Genomic DNA, 21,055 nt, shown 5'->3' on the forward strand with positions numbered 1-21,055 from the left:
TAACGAATGCGACTTTTCTGTCGCACTATATTTTCAGAGAGCATGAAAAATCACTGTGATACTACGTACAAGAGTTCTGCATTAGTAATAACTCACTCTTGACAGTTATACTTGTTATATGAACGAGTAATTGCTCTAGTTGAATGTATGTTTTAAAATTGAGAAAAATTGACTGTTTTTTATACTTTTTGTTGGTAGAAAGTTAATTTTTTACGCTATTTGGTTCGTTTTTTAGATTTGCCTTAATTCAGTTGTTCCAGAAGTTTGAAATTATTAATATATTGTGAAGTGTATAGATACATAATTTTACGTAAGTTGTGATAAATCGTTACTTGGAGAAAAAAAAACTAAGACACAAAAATAGTAAAACGGACCACAAACTTTTTTCACTACTCATAACCGTCACCTATTAATTGAATTCCAAATTCAAAATAAAATAGAGCTGCACCAATTTGTTAATTAAAACTCGTAAAATTAAATCGAATAGTTCGTTTTCGAATAAAATTAAGTGGTAGTAACGAGTAGAGTGGGAATCGAGAGAACGATTTATCATTGCACCCTAAAGTTGGACGGGCATTAATGGTTATGGCAACACATCAAGGTGTGTAACATCACTTTAACAGCGTTATTCTGCAATCGAATGATTAATGACTTAGAAACGTCAGTTTTTTTGTAAAGTAAAGCGATACTGATTTTATTGTTAACTAGGTTATTGTGCAAGAGTATCATACCTTTGCGTGGATTTGGATTGACATTGGGGTTATCCAGGCTTTATGTAGTGCCAACTTTAAAAAACCGTCACTAAACGTAGAACTATATAGCACAAACTTCTGGATAAAACAACCCAAAATTTTTATTCTTTTCGTTATAGCTGTAACCAATGTTGCGTGGAATCTGATGTAGTCCCAAGATCTTTATTAATGCCAAAAAAATATAAGAGAACCAATTTTTGTCGCATAATGTGTCAATCTAGCAATAAAAAAAGAATGCCACATGGAATCCTTGAGTCAAAGGGTCTTATTTGAACACTGATACCTTAAGCATTCTGAATTAATAATAGCATGCTGTGACGTCAATCCTCGACGGGAGAGACCCTTGCCAATGACAGTATAATTGCATGCAAGGGATAGGGGTCCCAAATAATTTGCACATTTTCAATTTCTTCTCTTCTCCGTTACTGTCACTAATCCGGCCCTCAACCCTTGCCCCTAAAGGGTATAACTAATACAAGAAGGGCATCTTTGATTTCATTAATAAATCTTAGTTGCAATTAGGAAGACACGGAGCCTTTAAGTACACGCTCAATTTTAAGTGGGGATTAAAATCTTTCTGTCAAAACATAAACCTTTAAAGAAGCAAAGATTAGCATTAAATGTCAAACGTTAATGTATTAGTAGAAGAGCATTTAGACTCTAGCTTTTCCATTATCGGGGACCAAAATCAATTGACATACAATATTGTAGAAGACCTTAAATAGTGCCCTAATTAAAAGATGTAACTTTTTCGTAAATTGAATACTGACAGTAACTTTAGATTTTAAATCAAAAACAAAAGCCATAAAGAAATAGCAAACACATGTCACCGCAAGAAAATCCTTCTTTATTCTTAAATCTTAAAGCAATTTTATTTGAGAACTCGCATTATACAGTCGTAAACCGAGCTTAGCGTTGAGACAAGCGTGATGACGTTTTTACAACGAAAATACTTCGATTTTAATGTTTTGTAAGCCTAGATTAGTGTTAATTTATTTCTCAACCATTTTATAGCTAAGCTTTACATTTTAAACCAAGTTATTTAGAAAATTATCATTGCCTCGGTTAATTCCCTATAGCTATAGGTAGTAGTAGTAATATAATATACATATCTGCAAGCACTGATTGGTTGGTCGTTTAAAATTGTGTATACAGCAATTGTAAACCTTGGAGACAGACCAATGTTACTTTTATTTATATTAATTTATCGGGTACTATTACCTATTAACTTCTTGCCTTAATTCGCCTGTATGGAGGAAACAGCTTCTTATTTCCGAAGATTCAACGCTAAAAATCATCGATAAACTCCTAAAAATAGCTCAAATCACAGTCATGTTTGTAAATTACGAAATCTTTAGTAAACAGAGCCGTATTGTCATGTACAAAACATCCGGATTGGATCCGCTTACAAATAGAACTAGATGAATAGTCAAATGTTTGGCGCTATTGAGACACACAATAGATTCTCTCCCTACAAATATCGATTATTCGTATAATATAAAAAATATAACCCTCCCCGGATTAATGGCGGCCTGTCATAATTGTACATGTATTGTATGAAGTAATCATCTGCGCGAAATTCGGCCAACATTTTCGCAGTGGGGAATAGCCCTATTTGTCAATGTGTCGACGCCTATTTGAATTTTCGAATGGCGTTGATACTCGAAAGGGTAATTAGTGATGGAAAATATTTCGCGTGATTAATTGGAATTTGAAAATATGAAAGGCTGAAAAAGATATTTCAATACTTATAAGTTGTTTTTATTAATATAGATAGGTACCTGGTTTTAGAGAAATATGGGACAAGTACAGAGAGAGAAACTATCTCTTGTAAATGGATGATTTAACGCCCACTTATACGACTATAAATGTTTTGTTAGAATATTGAGCAGTGCACATTAAAATACACGGATTTATTGACAACGTAGGTAAGTATCATTGAATACAAATTTCACTCTCGAGATAGAAAGCAAATTAAGTTAAAACAATAAAAAAACAAATCTTAAACATATCTCATTCAAACACTAACCTCAATTTAATTTTACACAAACTATTACATCAAAAACTGTTAATCAGCTAGTTAACCAGTTACAGCTATAAATTGTAGCCACTACTTCAATTTACTACAAGCACAACATATGGAAAAGCCATTGTATTTCTGTGTTATTAATGTATTATTCAATGCTCGCGTGAGTTCGCCTGTACACGACCAGGCGTGGTCAGTTTGCGAAAACTGCCATGTAATCTCAACTACATTAACTTCAAAGTATTGTGAAAATCAAACCTAGTTTTCTGGAAAACTTATTACTTTTTACTACATCGTTCATGCTACAATTTTGTGGGCAGAGGGAGGCCTTATTTCGATATTTATAGTCTTAGAGGGCCATTTAGACGCTGGGAAAATAAAAAGTGAAAAATTGGGGAAATATGTATAGGTTTTTGTAGCGGGCATAAGTCATCAAACTCTGGATCAAGATTATTCCAATAGAAATTGGAAAAGTCCAATAACACATTACTCGATCTTGGAATCGAACCTGAGATTTCGTAAGAGCAATAGGTCAAATACACTGCGACTGTTACCACTAAGGTAGTTAAACATATTCATATTATTATAAAAACCAAACGCATTTTCACAGTACAATACATACTTAGTTTACTTAAATAGGTAGGTATGATAAAGAACTAAACGAAATAACTTTTACCAAAACGTGATGGAATAGTAGAAATGAAACCAATTTCGTGTAATACATTGATTGGCTGACCTAGTAATACGAGATATCTCTATTTTGTCTCCGATATTATTTATGTTCTTTCAGTAAAAACAAAAGACAAATAAACTCAGAAGGTTATATCATCTCATCTCACCTCTTCTGGAGGATAAGATATATCTATTCTATTGTAAGTCGCAAACAAAATCAAATTAATTAAATTAACTATTTTTGAAAAATTCAATTATATGAAATACTAACTTTTATAATTTAAAAGACAATTATACGTCATAGTAAATAAACCTAACACCAGTTTGATGGACAGAGCTGGCAAGAATCTCTTGGCGACTCTTCTTATTCGACTAGCATATTTGCTACATGCCTTTATATCAAACAAGTAAAAGTATTAAACCTGGGCCCTTCTGAGCAGTCACTAACAACAATATCTTTCGATAAACAGTTTTAAAACTAAAATATGGACACTGAAAAACCATCGCACTCGTTCAAAAGCACGTATACGCATATATTACGTCCCATTATAATCCCGATCCTGCAACTAATTCCTTATTAGCATAGATAAATATGAGCCGCACTTTTAGGGTCCCTGATAACTCACTCGCAACACAATTTGCATCCCCTTGCTATTAAATATTACGTGTATACGATGATACGACCAATTTTCGGTGGTAGGTTGATAAGAAAACAAATTATGAAATTAGGCACTAATTAATTATATAACAAAGTAAAATCTATAAATATATTTAATGAACATTTTTTTTTAAATCTGTCCAAAAAGAGCATAATTTATAATGTCACACATTCATACGTAAGATCACGCCTTTTTCTAATGAGGGTAGAAAGAAGGCCAAAAATCCTTCAAACATATCTTCATTCTTTTTGCAGATATGTTACAATTATAATAACATGGTTTAAGACTAGTATTTTAGCTTATAATCGTCATATCGCATTGCCTAGGTAAGCCCTAGCTTCTACTTACTATATTACGAAATTCTATTCTATAAAATAAATGTACATCTACCTACAACAAATGTCAAATAGCAACAATGGTTTACATTTGTTTAGGCTGTTGTTTAGCCGGCCTACCTTACAATCTCTTCACTTTATGGCCTAGCTTGAGACGTACAAACATAATCAACGAATTATACTTAAGTATTAGATAATAATAGTATGGTTTAGTTACCTATGAGTCCATCGACATCGCAAAGCCACAGAACGATCCACAGCAATCCTACGTGCACACATCGTGCACGGGACGCCCTCAACATTTTTCCAAACTCATATCCTTCACAAACATTTTCCACCGAACAAAACTGACCACATATTAATTACTAATCGCCGATTATCCCATTATATAGGAACGGTCACTGACTCGTATATTTTAATTGGATTTAAGGTTGAACGACAGCGAACGTAAATACGCGGGGGAGACACGCTAGCGAGCGACACGACCTCCCCGTACGAAAGCTCTCGCGGTACTGAACTGTCATGCGAGCGATAATAGGAGAATAACTCACTGGCTACAATAGTCTACACTTCGTAGCTTTTCGTAGCGTTTGGGAAAACCCTGTTACAAATTGATCCGCTTTTCATTTGAAACATTTAACCCCTAGTCCGTTTATTTAATTGATGTCTTCATTTAAATGCGTGCGTTTGATTAACTGTCGAGGTTATAAGGATCGCTTATCGGGAAATTAATGACATGTAGTTGAGCGTAATTCTGGTGTTAGAAATGTAATTAAATTAGATTTTAATTAATTTTAATGTTGCCTTTTCTGGTGTTATCATTTCACTTGATTATCTTCCTAATTAAAAACTTGACCACTCAAACTATAGGAGTTTAGAGAGTTTTCTTTATCCATCCAACAATTCAGTAGGTACATTTCAAAAACAATACATTGGTATGCATAGTTTACTATGAAATAAGTAAATATCAATGGATCAAAATGAAGACACCATGTGTTCACACACATTCTCATTCAAATAAACTTTATTACCCAGAACAGAGTGCACGAGACACATAAAGATAAAGCTTCGTAACATTGTGACAGGTTTGATAATTTCAAGTAATGGAAACTAAACTTGTTCTAAAGGGCTTTATTTTCTACTAACCTAGAACGTTGTTTTTCATATGTCTTAACAACTTGTCGAGAAAAAAGTGACCAAAATACATAACTTTTTATTTAATTGTCAAAATATAAAGATCTTAATTAAGATATCTGTTAAAACATTGAGGTTATACGACGATTGCAGTTATCTAGCCAAAGAATAATCGACATACATGAATAGTTACAAATGTCAGACCTTAGTAACGAAACAAATACTTTAGATTTGGCCCCGGTTTCTCCACTTCTAAATTAGTATAGATTAGCTTTCAGGTGGAATTTTTAACAGGATTGGATTGGAACATTTATCTATGTGCCATGAAACAGGCCCTTCCTTAACCTAAAAAATAATTTCTACACACAATAGAGCTTAAACAATATCTAAAAAAACGAATAATTAGAGCTCTAAACATAAGCGTCACAATAAAATGTGTCACGTAATTTCTTGACGATCTGAAAAATAGCTTAGTGTAATAACGACACGACGTTTATCTAACTGTTATTGTATCTTAGGTATTTAAATTGAGGTCTGTGAGACCTCCAGACGACTTTCGTCTGAGTTCACACTGGGACGCGGGAATAACGGCGAGAATGTAATTCACCCCTCAGTTAAATGTTCGATTTCAAAATTATTTTACTCGAGACTTGCGATACGGGGTGGTTTATTATTTAATGTCTTTAATTTATTTGAAATATTCTGGAATTAGTTTACTGTAGAGAGATTTATTTAAAATGTAACCTTTAAATAGGTAGGTACCTATATAGGTTCTTACATTACTACGCTACTTTTAAGCTGACTTTTCCATCTTCAGATAAATGTACTCGGGAAATAATGTTGCCTTTTGTGACAGATATTTTACAAAAATCGGTATGTTACTTACACGCAACTTGACTCGTGCCCGGTGTGTTTGGGTTCGAAGCCCAGACAGCCAATACTTGAGTGATCCGTTGATGTTAATTCGACGTGTCGAATATCCGCCTTTACATAATTCCACTTGTAAATCAGGACGCATGACTTTCGAAAAACGAATCTAGAAGAAATTACAACAGCCATTCAGTATTTTATTTTCTACTATCGTTTAATATCTAGACCTATAGGTATTGGATAGGACAACTAACAATTAAATTAGATATTGTTTGATTTGATTATTCAATCTCAAACTTCTAATATCAATTTATCTAGGACTAAAGGCAAACATTGTAAACTATCGTCTTCTGACAACGGGTTCCAATTAGAGGAATAAATCAATATTCTGTCGAACTAACAGCTGTGCCAACACTGCCAACATCACAAACTTGTATCAGATGTACTGAGAGTTCGTTTATTAGTTTTCATAATATTGGCAGACTTTGGAGATTCTAGACTGAATATCAAAAACACACTACATAGTATTTTACTAGTGGTGGCATATAGGTATGTTTCGTTCAGTTTATAAATCAGAATAATTATTGTTTTACATTTGTCACAATTATCTCTGTCTGTAAAAGTTTTTCAACGTGTTTAAGTTTTTATTATACTCATGTGAGGTACTTGCTATGTCCTTACGATTTACCGCATATGTTTTTCAGACTCTAAACTTTAGAACTTGAGATTTTCAGTAGCATTCATATGTTACCGGGAACCAAACCCAGTATCATCATGAGCAACCAACGTTTGGGCAATCACCAATATAGAAGCGTTTTTATAAATTTTATTAACAGTAATTCATTCAAGTGTAATTTAAATCATCACTTTTACAACCACGACCGGAAACCCCTTAACCTCTAATATTCAAATCAACTTCACCATTTACAAGTTAAACATTAATTGATAAACACACTCCCAACTTAATATCATTAAGTTAAAAGTTTGTAGTCATAACATTACTTAGTTAAATATCTACATTAATAATCGTCACGGTGGTCTGTCAAGCGTTTCTATCGCTATAAAAACGTTTTTATTGCGCGCATACGATTAACACAGACACCTCGCTTTTAGGGTCAACTACTAAGTATCGGGAAATCGTGTCAAATCGCATACATTTGGGTAAAAGGGCCGACTGTATTATAGGGTTAGCGAGTAGCGAAGTCTACAGAATACCAGAATGTAAATGGTGCTGATGGCGGTCCTAGAATTTAAATAAAAATGGAAGAAAAGTTTCAACAATAGGAAGGTTTACTTTACCTATTTCCTATAGCTGGAAAAATTGTATCATTATTGAAATTCACGTGCAGATACACCGTCGGTTGTTATTGAAAAAATAGTCCAATTTGAACCTTATCACCTTGTTCACAACTATAATAGGTTTTAAGATTTTTTCTATTTACCTTGCACTATATAAGACTTGCTTCTTTATGGTCACAGCTCGCCTCCTGTCCAAGAGGCCATGATGTCTGCAATCTCGACATCGCCGTGTCATTTCACTTCAGATCAATCATCAGCTAGAAATGACAACCAGAGTAAGTGGTAAGTGGCTACAGATTTCCCTCTTAACTTTCTCCAAAAGATATCCCGTAAAGTACGGTTTGACATTAGCCAGCCCTACAACGCATGAATGAGACCGACAAAAGGGCGCATTGGACATGACCGTCACGTACCTTGTGTCCTGTGATGTGAATTTATTTTGGTCAAGCAATACATAACGTTACTATTTCTATAAATTACCGGTGCTCATCCTAGTTGTTATATACGAAATTATTTTGATACAGTACATTTTGCAAGAGTAAAAGTTGTCTCTGAGAATATGAATTTGTCACCTACGTGAGGGAAAGAGCTTACAACCTCGTCAAATCAAGTCAAAGCACAAATCGAATGGACACTTTGAAAGTTATTTTTATCGAAAATAAAGTAACATTTTCTTTTGTGAAGTTTGGGTATAATTCTTATCACAAAACCTTAAAATGGAAAAAAAACTATTTTCTATTTATAGTTTTTATTAATTATCCTTTCACCCCTGTTGGCATTAGGACACTCACTCAGTCTAAGGAAAAAAGAGAAAATGTTATTAATTATTCAGACGTCAATGTAAAACGAAATATATAAAGCATTACATTACATATATTTACATGTAACTATGTAGCATTTTACTCCATATTATTTTCAATAAATAAATATAACAGTTCATAAACTCACGTTGTTTTTGTACACCTAGAACAGGTGTTCTATTAAAGCTCCGTGTCCAATCTTCAGCAGAACATAAATAGATCTAGGTAAAGTTCCTCAACTATGTTGTTCCTGGAGTTAGAGCAAGTCTGACTAACTTCGTAATTGGTGCCGTGTACACTACAGCCAGCTGACATGAAACTTGCACCGAGAAATACTGCTGAAATTTCACAGATATTTTGGGTTATTTCGGTCTATTGTAGTAGTAGTTGTGTTCATACATACAAACATAAAATCAATCCTTTTCCCTCATAGGATTTTGAAGACGTTTGTGTCGCAGTGGTTATAAAGGGTTACCTATCTTAATCCCGAATTTTAAAATTCCGAACATCATAATCCAGAAAACGATTGGACATTTTATCAAAATCCCGAATTTTAAAATTCCGAAGTTTTATTTGCCATACAATCGCAACTCCAAATTTCACTTACCCATTTATTCATTTGTACGATGTTTCAGAATCCGGACACACGAAATCTAAATGCACAAAATCCAGATGACCGTAATCCATATACTAGAAAGCCCGATGTTTTAAAACACAGATTTTTGAATGTCAAATAATTGAAATCCAGATTTTTTAAATCAAGATTTTTCAAATTCAAATAAACGATATCCAGAAAAACTAAATCCATGTATTTTAAATCCGGTAATATAATATTAATGTACAAAATTTTGTTCGGTATTTTAGTAATCTGGCAACATAAATCAGTTTGTTTATTTAAAGGTACGTAGTTCTAACCTAATCTACTGAATCGAATTTGACACTTATATATCTGTATCTAATGGGCAAGCAAAACAAAAGCGAGTCGGTTCTGGCACTCGCCGGCCGCTGCCGCGGCACGCTCGCTTCGCTCGCTCGGCTCGTGCGGGGGGTCACAGTTCTAACCTAACCTAACCTACTGAATCGTATTTGACACTTAAACCTATCTATAATCAAGGAAAGCAAATAAAAGGATTATTAAAATTCTGGTAATAGTTCATCTGGAATATGATTGTATGGAAATCAAATAAAACGATTATGAAAATCTGGTAATAGTTTATTTGGAAAATAGTACGATGGGAAATAAAAAAAAGTATTCTGAGAATCTGGTATAACTGTATCTGGATTATGAGAATATGGGAAACAAAAAAATACTTTTTGTAAATTTGGTTTTAGTGCATCTGGAAATTGATTCATCTGGGAAATTAAAAAAGGGATTTTAAAAAGTTGTCAATCATTACACCTGTCTTTTAAAAGTTCTACCAAGCGTTTTCGGGGTTTTAAGATTCGGGTAACAGAAATTCGAGATTTTAATAGGTTACCGTTATAAAGGCCTCAGAGCGGCTTGAACAACTTTGACACTAGGTTCACCATCACCACATACGACAAGAAGTCACTCGGCTACCAATGTGCGCATATGTCGTAAGTTTGATTCCCACAAAACAAATAACAAATTTTGTTAGTGCGATCCACAACTACTTCTTCAGCTTTGGTTGTACTTTTAACCGTTGTTTGTGTATTTGTTAACCTCCCTGCGATACTACAATCAAATAGTTCTTCGAACGAAAGTTGTCATTTGAGGAAATGTAGTCTAGGAGTTAAATTTTTTCTTGGCACAATAAAAATCATAATATCACTTAATATACATTTATTTTGTGGCGTTATTCATAATTACTAATTAATGCTAGTTACATAACACATACATTCAAAATCAACGATACATCTTTACAAAAGTTACAGTCGGCCGTTACAATTTTTTTCAACTGGCAACACCCATTATGCCAAAAGATTCGTATCTCAACTGTAGAGATCAATAAATAAATAGTAGTTTTATAAATCAGAGATTTTGGGATAATTATTTTGGATAATAATATAAAGGGAATCCACATACGTCTTTTAGTCCATATACATAAAAGAATATATCACTTTTATATAGAAAAATCTGAAAGATAAGGTTTTTAGCACGACATAAGGAACATACATAAACTTTTCATTTGAATATATCGGAGTATTAAGGTCGGGTTCCGTATCCGACGGGAGATCGTCGACGGCAGTACGCAGACCGCAGACCGCAGAAGTCAGACAGTAGACGACAGCGATGCATTACTTTTCAGTATCGATTTGTAAAAAACCGATCACGACGTAATTCGTTTATTTAGAATGTTGTGACGCGAATGTGGTGTCTATAGTCAATGATTAACAGTCAGCGGTCAGAAGTCTGGTTCGCAGTCGTATACAAAACCCTACCATAACAAGTATTTAATTATAAATTTTACCACACAGTACGGGCCATCACATAATTACTATACTAAAATATATTACTCACGTGTTATTCAAAAGAAAATGCATAAGAAACAAACTAACCTAAAGAAACTAAGTTAAACTTCATTGTTTTGATACTTTTAGCTGTAGTTTAAACAAGATTATGGCATGATATTTTAATATTATCGGTTCGTGTTCAACAATATGAGCACAAATAATAGCTGTATAAAATGGTATGACACTCGCAGTTCCATCATGCGTTATACCTCGACGTCATGTACTGGCTTAGAACATGATAATTAGCTAGTCAACAACTGGCTTACTTATAAACCTCCAGTAAGCTCTGATAAGTCATACAAAGTTTTGTCTTTTTCACTCATATACAGTTTTAAATTGAATGAAAGAGACAAAATACTGTACAACTAATCAAAGGTCACACGACGTTTATTAGAAAGTAAGTTAAAGTATACTCGTATACGCATCACAGTGCTACGTCTGCGGGCAGACCCGTGCACGTATTATACATGTATACGTGTTCAAAGCATGTTTCAATGATTCTATTATAAGTTTAATAATAAAGTTTGTTAGTGAAATTGTGTACCGACTTAACTAATAGCTATACAAGACTAAATACAACACCTGATTTGAAGTATTAGAGCTTAAAAATATATAGATTTTATATTTATTTTACAAGTTAAGCTCAAGTGAAAATGTAATTTGACAGATTTCAAGATTATGGAACACATAATATTTATAGTTCAAAGAAAAAATAAATTACGATAGTGATACGAATTGAATACAAATCATCGTCCATGGCTCTAATACTTCAAAATATCAGGCTTTCGAATATAAATACAACTGTCACCTATATCAAAAAGATACTTATAAATCACATAGTCCCGTCACACAACAGGTCCTCTGCCTATAACACAACGTATCATGAATACCTACATAATATACATAAAAACATGAGTTTTCAGTACTGTCCAACAAACAACATTTTGCAGTTAATTTAATAAAAAAGTAAAAAGAAAAGAATGATAATAAGTTAATTTTCGCGAAAATATTCGACACTCTCATCCAGTACTATGAAACTTTTTAAGAACTCGTAGCGACAATTTACAACTTCACTTACTGCGACGCTAAAATCGGTCAAACGTACAAATAAACTGGATATTGTATATGATAAAGCACATCGCGTCTGACGTGCACAGAAGAGTGCTTTATATTATAAGCAACCAACGTGCGCGCGACCGAATCAGCGACGTAGTAAGAAAAGCTTCGAAATTACAACAAACGAGGGTCGTTTTTTCGAAGAGTGAAGATATCATAATACTTTTTCTTGACAAAACAAACAAGGTAACACATAGTTTTTAGTATTAGTTAGTGACAAAAACAGTCGACGCTTGTGAACAAAGAAAAGGTAACATAAGTTTACAATAAATATATTGTTCACGCACATTCTCACCAAATAGTTATTTATTTTAGGATGCTTATTTACACAATTTTGTCCACAGATTAGTTTATAAAGACAAGAGTATAAATGGACAAAATCAAGTAAGTTTGAGTCTAACTTTATTCATTTTAATCTACCCCAAGGTAAGGCAATATGGCAGGTAATGTTTTAATTGTATTAACAGAAATTGTATATTTTTGTAATTTTAACGAGAATGTCGTAAAATTTCAAAAATATACAATTTCTCTCATATCTACATAATTATTTGTCAATAAATTTATGAAATACTGACCACAATTGCATATTTTATATTATTTCTATAGCATTCAATGATTAATTTTTATACCTTGGTGGCCTTATCTTAGAAGAGCCGTTTTTTCCTTCGCCAGAGAACTTTACACGAGAAATAACGACCTTTGATAATTATCTGTCAAAATCGTCCATTTAATTCACAGTTAAAGTTATCTGATGAAGAAAAAATGTATGTGCCCAGATTTTTTTTGTGTTTTATTTTATTCTATTACCAATTTTTACTCCACTACAGTATGAATTTATTGATACTTTGTCATTCCACACTATTCCAAGCCCGAAAACTCACTATTCGCCATGCAAAATAATTAAATATAATTTATTATATCGAGTCGTCTATCACACAATTTCAGTTCTTTCAAGATAGGTTGTTTTCTAGGAATTTAGCATTTCTAGGCAAGGAAAATAATGTTATTCTTAATGAAATCATTGGAACAATACTTATTGTTTGTAGAAATCAACTTGTAATCATTGTCAAGAATACCCAATGATGTTGTTAGTGTTTGTTGAGTAACATTGTAAAACATTAGGCTTACTAAACGCATATTCAGGCCCGCACGGTAGGTTCGGCAGTATTTATCGAACAACAAAACCGACTCGAAGCAATTACTGCACTTACTCGACTTGTGCCGATCATTATAATTCAGTTTTTATTCAGGCGCGGCGATGTCGAGCGACATTTTTCCCTAACAGTCGGTCGGTCGATTAAAATATGTTTATAGCAAGCCTCACTCAACAAATACTAACAGTAAAATCAACCTGGTTGGGAAGGAAATCGCTTTTTTGGATAAGAAAGTTAGGTATAAGGGTATAGAGATCGTCTCTGTATTACCTCGAAATATGTATACAAGCTCAGTCAAAGAAAGCTATATGTTTGAACTAAATTAAATACTAAAGAAGACATGCGTGCAAGCTGTTCACTTAATGTACCATTAAATCAAATGAATGCATCTATTTGTTGATTCTAAAATGATTGTTTATGAATTTAGTTGGCCTAGTGTACATCGATACTGGCATCATAGGTAAACTATTTAATTATTAATGGTTATTATTACTGTTTCAGCTCAATATTTAGGGCAAAACTATAGCAATATAGTCCAACAACTTATCGTAGAGCCTTGTACGCAAGGTTTGCATATGTCGAAGTTACACAAAATTCAACATTTAGAACACCTATGATCCACAGGTTTATGCAACCGACGGAGGAGCCCGTCAACAAATTTTATATGGAAAAACAGCATAATAAATAAAAATGTACATAAATCACTTCTAAGTTGTCCGACTGACTGAATGGGAATTTACCACAAAAATGTTGAGTTTAAAGTATCTTTTTTTTTTGACCTGATAAAAAGTAAATGGAACCAAAAAATATTTTTATTGAACTGCACACAGGCAAGTCCTATAATAACAATGAATACCAGCAATCTGTTATGAAAATTACTAACTATACTATTACTATTAATATTTCATGTGTATAAAACTATGGACACAAAAATACCAATGTACACTAGCCCATCAACGAACTTAACTTACTACAGTCTATACCGACCATAATCTATAACATTTTCTTCTAACGGTTACATACAGGTTACATTTGTGGCAGGAACTCGATCGGAGTGGAGAACTTGAAGTCGTCGGGGAAGAGCTTGGCTGCGAACGGGTACATGAGCTTGTATGACTGACGGATGGTGACGTCGGCCACGCCCGCGATGTCGCCGATCTCCTTCTGACTGCGTTTGTCGTCTGAAGCCTGGAATGTACAGAGTTATATTAGTTAAATTAATAATATTTGTGTTTTTTACTGTTTCTATGGCCTGTTGGTTGTGAGTGCAACTGCCGCGTATAAATGTCGGGTTCTAATGCCCCGGTCGAACAAAAACAGAAGCCCGAGTCCCCGATATCTCATGGAGTGCCCGAAGTTAGGAAGTTGAGGTTGTAAACTGCAGTGTCTCGGAGTGCATGTAAAGCCATCGATCCTGCGACTGACCACTCGGTCGTGTTGGGTTATGTATCAATATAGGCTATGAGAGTAAATTAGTGAAGCTGTGTATTTTGCACAAATTAAGACACTTAAAAAAAATTCTGCACAGTTGACAGTTTTAATGAAACTGGCCGCGCACGCCGCAGCCAAATACAAGCCCAGATTGTATTATATTTTTATAGTAATTGTTTGGCAGTTAGTTTAAGCATTGATTTTATTATATTTTTATAGTGACTGTTTGGTAGTTAGTTTAATTATTGTATTTATTGTAATTACTGGCAACAAAACATTTATCATTCAAGTTGCACGAAACAATAATTTTAACGCAATCAGTGCAAGACTAAACAATGAGCTCAAACAATGTTCTTTTTGCAATTTTATCCACAAATAGGTCAAGAAAATAAATATCGTTGTTTTATCAATATTTTTTATTACTTAACCATTGTTAGAACCAGTCTTGATGGATCTTTTTTTATCTAAATGTAGAGCAATAAAAATTGATTAGTAAATGATTTTGATGCTTGAAACTTCGTAGATCACCAGTATTAATTAAATGCCAATTTTCTAGAACATAAGACTTCTTAATTGCTTTATATATCAGTCATCAAAATATTTGGAATATCTCTCATCTTATTTAAAAACAATTTTCGTGGAATTATAAACATGAGAACAGGAAAATTGTCTTCAATTCTGTGAATTTGTGAACTGTGAAGAGAGTTCAAAAATGTAAACAATTTTGTTTTTGTAATAAAAATGTTTTGTTGGCAGATTTTTAAGGTAAGCAACATTTTATTGGTATATTGTGATTTGTTTATGTATATTGTCTTTATGTCAGTGTCAGTGGCGAAGCTACGGCATGACTTCAGGAAGCCCCGAACCCTGATCAGCGAACCATTTATTTTTATTGTGTTTTGAAGGTGAAGAATGCACCATAGACTACCTAGCTACTTCAATAGTCAGAATTTCAAATAAATTGAACACTAAAACATCTTCATAAATAGGCCCTTTACACAAAAGATTACAACTTCCGCGAAACAGAGTATGATAATTACGTTATAAAACGTCATAAGCCTTAAAATACGAAACCACATAATAACTTAATACTAACCTGTGAAGCCATATAAATAGCGGCCGCGGCGACTGAAATAGGGCTGCGTCCGGACACAATGTCCAGCTCGCCAGCCTTCCTCGCAATATGAGTGGCAGCCCTCTGTACTGAGTTCGGCAGTCCCAAGTTCGAACAGAACCGAGACATGAAGTCAGCCGTAGTGATAAGTTCCACAGATGTCTCCAACGCCTTCAAGATCAGCTTGAAGCATCTGCCGATTTCTTTCTTACTGATTTTGCTGACTGCGCAGATTTCTTTGAACGTGCGCGGCACGCCCTCTTGCCGACAAGCAATGTATAGGCAAGCTGAGGCGATAGCGTCGTTCGCCCTGCCCTTCAAGTTTTTGCCGTCGTGGACCTGGCGACAAGTATAATGTTAGTACTTAATTGCTTTGTGGGGTGAATTGACTTAAAAAGATGAGTTGATTTGAAATTTCGTTTTTGAGCAAGCATAACAAAATATTCTTTGAGAAGATTACTGTTATCTACAAATTCATTATAAGACGTGAATTTATGTATTGCTATTAACGTGTGTCATTTTATTACTTAATTCATAAGTTAATGGTGAATTGTGTTTTTCTCTACTATTTTTAACTTATGAAATTATAACTTTAGTCCTTGATGCAATGTAAATAAACACAAGCCAAAGTAAACAATTCTGTGGATAAAATTAACATAATAATAATAACTTTGCAACACATTGTTATTCAGTATTGACATATTGTGACGAAATATTGATGAGTGTTGCCGCTCTGAATATTTATGCTCTTTTAATTACTCAATTGATTTTTTTCTTTCATCAATCTAGTGTCAAAGTCGTTTCAATCTGTCTGAAGGTCTTTCATTAGGTTTAAAATAAGTCTTAGAATTAGAATTTTGTTTGACTTTAACCAAAACAGGACGCCTTATGTGATTAAAAAAACCTCGCACAAAATTTAGGTTGATTGTTGTTTGATGGGTATCCTCTAAATGTACTCTAATCCGCAAGAGTACGAATCAAAAAAACTATTTAGACTCACGATAGTTATCCAACATGGAAATTGTTACGAGACTTCGGATTAACGAAAACAATATTAACCTACAGATTTAGTTATTTTATGTAAACTGAAAATCTACTGTCATGTATATTAGGCATAGAATTTATTTTTGCCCTTTCTGAAGCTGCTTATTTCAATAAATTTCAGTTGCAGCTAAAGTTGTGGTGGTAATAAGAAACTAGTTCTGAAACTGTTTAGTGACAAACTACTAATCATAATTCAGACAATTAAACAGCAATAAGTAACGAATTCATGTTTTATTACAGTGGCGCCAAAGATTGTGTACTTTGTAGACCACATACCAACTAACAATGAAAGCCTCTAATATTCACTTGTATGTTAATTAACATATTTGTGATATTAGATATCCTAGAATTGAAATATTTTATGACCTAAGTGTTAATTAATATGAGGAATATTTCAGTCGCAAATACCATAATGGTCTAGGCTTTTAGGAGCCAAATCCAGGTTATACAGCTAGTAAAATTAACTGTTATTTATTAGTATTGCAAACCTATTGTAGGAGTTTTCTTAACATTGGTGTAGAGTCTACACCAATGTTAAGAAAACTCCTTTATCTCCAAATTTATTCCATCCTCTACACTGTAAAGGATGGAATAAATAACGAAGCCAAGATTGAATGTCTGATTAATTATTAATTGTCACCCAATAGAAGTAAGTAAGCAGGTAGATAAGATTTTCTTGACACTTGTAAGAAATAGTTATTCCCACTCTACATAAACAAAATACTTTGCAATATAAAAATAAAACTGACTTCAAAATGCATGACCAATGATCAATCAATATTTGTTGCTAAACTAGTCACTTACTGGCAAAAAGCAAATATGAATGAGACATATGTCAACTCACCTGTTTAAACAAGTTATTAGCTCTGTCCACAATAGTTTTAGGCAAGTTTATCCTGTCTGCCATAGAACTGATTTCTCTGAACGCATTGATGAGTGCCCTGTCTGTACTGCTTATGTTCCTGCGATTCTGATACTTTGATACTCCGAAACTGTCGAACGAGGCATCCCCTCGGCCTGGACCGATGATGGTGGAAAGATCTCCACCTGAGAGCAACGGGTTCTCGGGACCACCAACACGAGATGGATCTACACCAGATTTCTCGTTGCTGAATGTACGCCATTCTGAACCTACGTCTATGACCCTGTGGAGGAAAAATATTGTTGTGATGAATAGATTTTTACATTGGGTTTTTTTAAATGTGTACATTGCACATGTGTACTATAGGAATGTAAAAGAATATAAGGATACTGGCTGTTGTGTTTATAGCTTGCACTAAATAAGTATCGCTTTTGTATAGACATATAATTGCTGCCTAATAACTTGAACAATCTAACTACATTGTGCTAAGAAGATGAAGTCAAGAAATGTAGTATCTGCATATTATTTTGTAGCTAAAAAGCTCAGTAAGTTTTAAAAATTCTATCTAAGATAACATAAATAAATTAATTTAGTAAGGCACTTAAATTAATCAAAGTTCATAGCTATAGCGATTTTACTCTCTCTCTTTCTACTGAAATAATATTCTATAACAGTAGCAATACCAGTAGGTATTAACAATAGTAATGAACACGATTTATGTCTGACTAGGCCTTGATTTATTATCAATGGAATCCAAAATATGTCTCGATACGAAGAAGGTTGAACGTAAAACATGATTCTAAAACAATAATATTTTCCTATGGCAGTCTGTTATATCACAATGCAAACATAATGGTGAAGATAAGATGTTGATATATTTAATTTGCAAGGTGAATGAAGTTAAATATTCATTCAAATATAGTCCAACTACTTAGTGCAAAACTTTGTATATGGTTAATCGTATTTTACAGCCTCCATGTATCGTCATTAGCTGGTTAAGGTGGTAGCCAAGACACTACCATTGTCACAGTCAAATACTCCTTATTTCATAAACTTTTTACAAGTAATTGAAATTATTATAGTATTTATAACCTCCATCATCTGGAGGTTGCGGGTTTGATTGTGTCTGTTGTTTGTATGTTTGTAAAAGTCCCAATAATACAAGACCAATTCTAGTAGTCACCTTTATAAAAAAAAATCTATACTTGAATTTTTATGTAGCGACTGTGGCCTGTTTCATACACACTTTTTTTGGAAATACCTAGTATTATTAATTGTAATCTAGGCAAAGTTTGGAATCAAATCTTTTGTTGATATTTAAAAAGATATTTTAAAAAAAAATAATGTTATTTTTAAACACTGTATTTTCTTTGCACAGCTTTGTACATATTATTTACATACTGTAAGTAAAAATGTATAGTATTTATTCTAGTTTCCTATTATGGATATAATGTAGTCACATATCACATACCAATTAGTGGCTGTATCAACTAAAGAGGTTTAATGACAAAGTGGTGCAAAATTTAATATTCCTTTCAAATATTACTGTTTTGTTGTATTTTTTTTTTTTAATAATATGGACTTTAGAACAGAACAGATTAGGTTTCAACAGTTTGGTTAATATTAAAACTGTGCCACAAATAATGCCTGGCTAGTTAGAAGCAACTTATCTGACTTCTAAAGACAGGTAAATAATTTAGAATCAACCTTTTTACAAATAAACTGACCAGTGTCAACAAGTTTTTAATGCCTTATGAATAATTTATAATAATAAACACAACATTATAATGACATCTTTTCAATAGTTACCTACATTATCTTAGTACCTTCAGTGGGTCAATGTGGTAGTTACATGAGCAAGTAATGTGAAGTACATTCAATATACAAGGTCATTAACAAAACTTGTAAATAACACAGTAGACAATAAATAAAAAGCATTGGAAACTGTACAAATAAGTGAGTAGTTTAAAAATTTTGTATCATATGTATGTTTTTCTTAGTTTAGAGTCAAGTCTGCTCTTGATTTACGTCTATTATACATGTGATAATCTAACAGCCATAATTGGTAGTTCCTATGCGCAATCTCAGTTTCCACATTACACAATTATAGACAATTATTTATCGACCTCGAAATAATAGAAATCAAATACATCACTCGCATTAGTTCAGCAAGTTTGTTATTATTACGACACGGCATCAATAGTGGAAAGCTCAGTTCGTTTCGTAAATATTGCCAAACAAACGTTTTGTTACTTACCTGTCGCCAACTACTAGGCCGCATTCCGAGCATATCATGTCCCCAGCCCTGTAATCCTCGATAAGCGGTGCATCTGGGTGCGCATAGCACACCACCTTATTTGCCTCCATTCTAAAACCACAAAAGAAAGTAGGCTCATCATTCATCAACAAGTAGAAATCAAATCGTAGGGAAACAACTTTGACGCGATTTTTCTACACTTAATTATTACCATCGAAAACTTACGTAAAATCATAATAAACATTAACATTATTCGCCTGAACAATACACAAATAACGTCGATATAAACGAAACGGGAATAAAAATAAATTAGAAAAACAGACCTCGACGTGCTCGCCATGATTGTCAAGTAGATACCATAAACAACATTGGAACTTTTTTCGAGTTTGTAAACTTGGCGCTGGATACTTGGTGTGGCCATAGACAAAATAGTCACAATGACATTCTCGGTAGGCCGATGAATCAATTATTCAGTAAAATGTAACTTAAGTTTAACTACAATTTAAGAAATGCCTACGAATTACTGTATTACACGAATGTTTTAATGTTATCCTACTATTGACAAATTTGGAAAACGAGCGTTGAAAAACGAGTTAATAGTTTTAAACAATTAGGTACCTAATTAATATTATTTAACAAATTAATCGTTTAAGAACTTTTACACAATATTGGTTACACAACTGTTATTACTGATGCGATCTATTTTAAATCAAAGAGTTTGATTTCTTAAGTTCCGTAGAACATGCATGCTAGTTTCTGTGAGGAGGTCAGTAGTTAGATAGGTAGGTACGGTTTTTTGAGGCGCAACTTTTATATTTTAAGTTTCAATATCAACAAACACAGGACAAATCTTAAGTCAGGTTAGATCTAGCCTAATTTGAGTGCTAATAATGTTGTTAATTATTGATTACGTAATTTAATTATCAAAATTTAATGTCGAGAGCTTCCAATTTTGTACTAAGTCCAGACTTTTAAGAAATGTAACAAAAATATCTAAGACGCCAGATACTCTGACGTAGACAATACAGTTTCAACAATAATCTCATAAGCGTTAA

The 21,055-nt window shown here is 33.3% G+C and overlaps 2 protein-coding genes across 3 annotated transcripts in view; both read right to left on the reverse strand.

The window, feature by feature from the left end:
* Nucleotides 1–4,952, reverse strand: part of LOC142987216 (uncharacterized) — a 144,800-nt gene extending 139,848 nt beyond the window's left edge. The window contains exon 1 of the mRNA XM_076135836.1: nucleotides 4,662–4,952. Coding sequence (XP_075991951.1) covers nucleotides 4,662–4,746 — 85 coding nt within the window. The 5' untranslated portion in view covers nucleotides 4,747–4,952. The remainder of the gene's footprint in view (nucleotides 1–4,661) is intronic.
* Nucleotides 4,953–10,334: 5,382 nt separating this feature from the next.
* TfIIB (transcription factor IIB) lies at nucleotides 10,335–20,395 on the reverse strand. 2 transcript variants are annotated; one of them, XM_076135837.1, is made up of 5 exons: nucleotides 20,324–20,395; nucleotides 20,001–20,111; nucleotides 17,726–18,026; nucleotides 15,820–16,176; nucleotides 10,335–14,480 (listed from the first exon to the last, which is right to left on the reverse strand). In XM_076135837.1, exons 1-5 carry the CDS (start codon nucleotides 20,338–20,340, stop codon nucleotides 14,319–14,321), a joined length of 948 nt encoding a protein of 315 aa, XP_075991952.1. In that variant the 5' UTR covers nucleotides 20,341–20,395; the 3' UTR covers nucleotides 10,335–14,318. The 2 variants fall into 2 exon arrangements, with proteins under 2 accessions (XP_075991952.1, XP_075991953.1); XM_076135838.1 differs by having other exon boundaries at nucleotides 20,226–20,342.
* Nucleotides 20,396–21,055: the final 660 nt, after the last annotated feature.

This window comes from Anticarsia gemmatalis, chromosome 3, assembly GCF_050436995.1.
Source record: "Anticarsia gemmatalis isolate Benzon Research Colony breed Stoneville strain chromosome 3, ilAntGemm2 primary, whole genome shotgun sequence".
NCBI classification, from domain to species: domain Eukaryota; kingdom Metazoa; phylum Arthropoda; class Insecta; order Lepidoptera; family Erebidae; genus Anticarsia; species Anticarsia gemmatalis.

Excerpts from the sequence above, each read along its gene's own strand:
- TfIIB (XM_076135837.1), bottom strand. Across the intron at positions 18,027-20,000 it reads GGCCTAGTAGTTGGCGACAG|GGTCATAGACGTAGGTTCAG; the intron begins GTAAGTAACAAA and ends TTTCCTCCACAG. Across the intron at positions 14,481-15,819 it reads CTATTTATATGGCTTCACAG|GCTTCAGACGACAAACGCAG; the intron begins GTTAGTATTAAG and ends TGTACATTCCAG.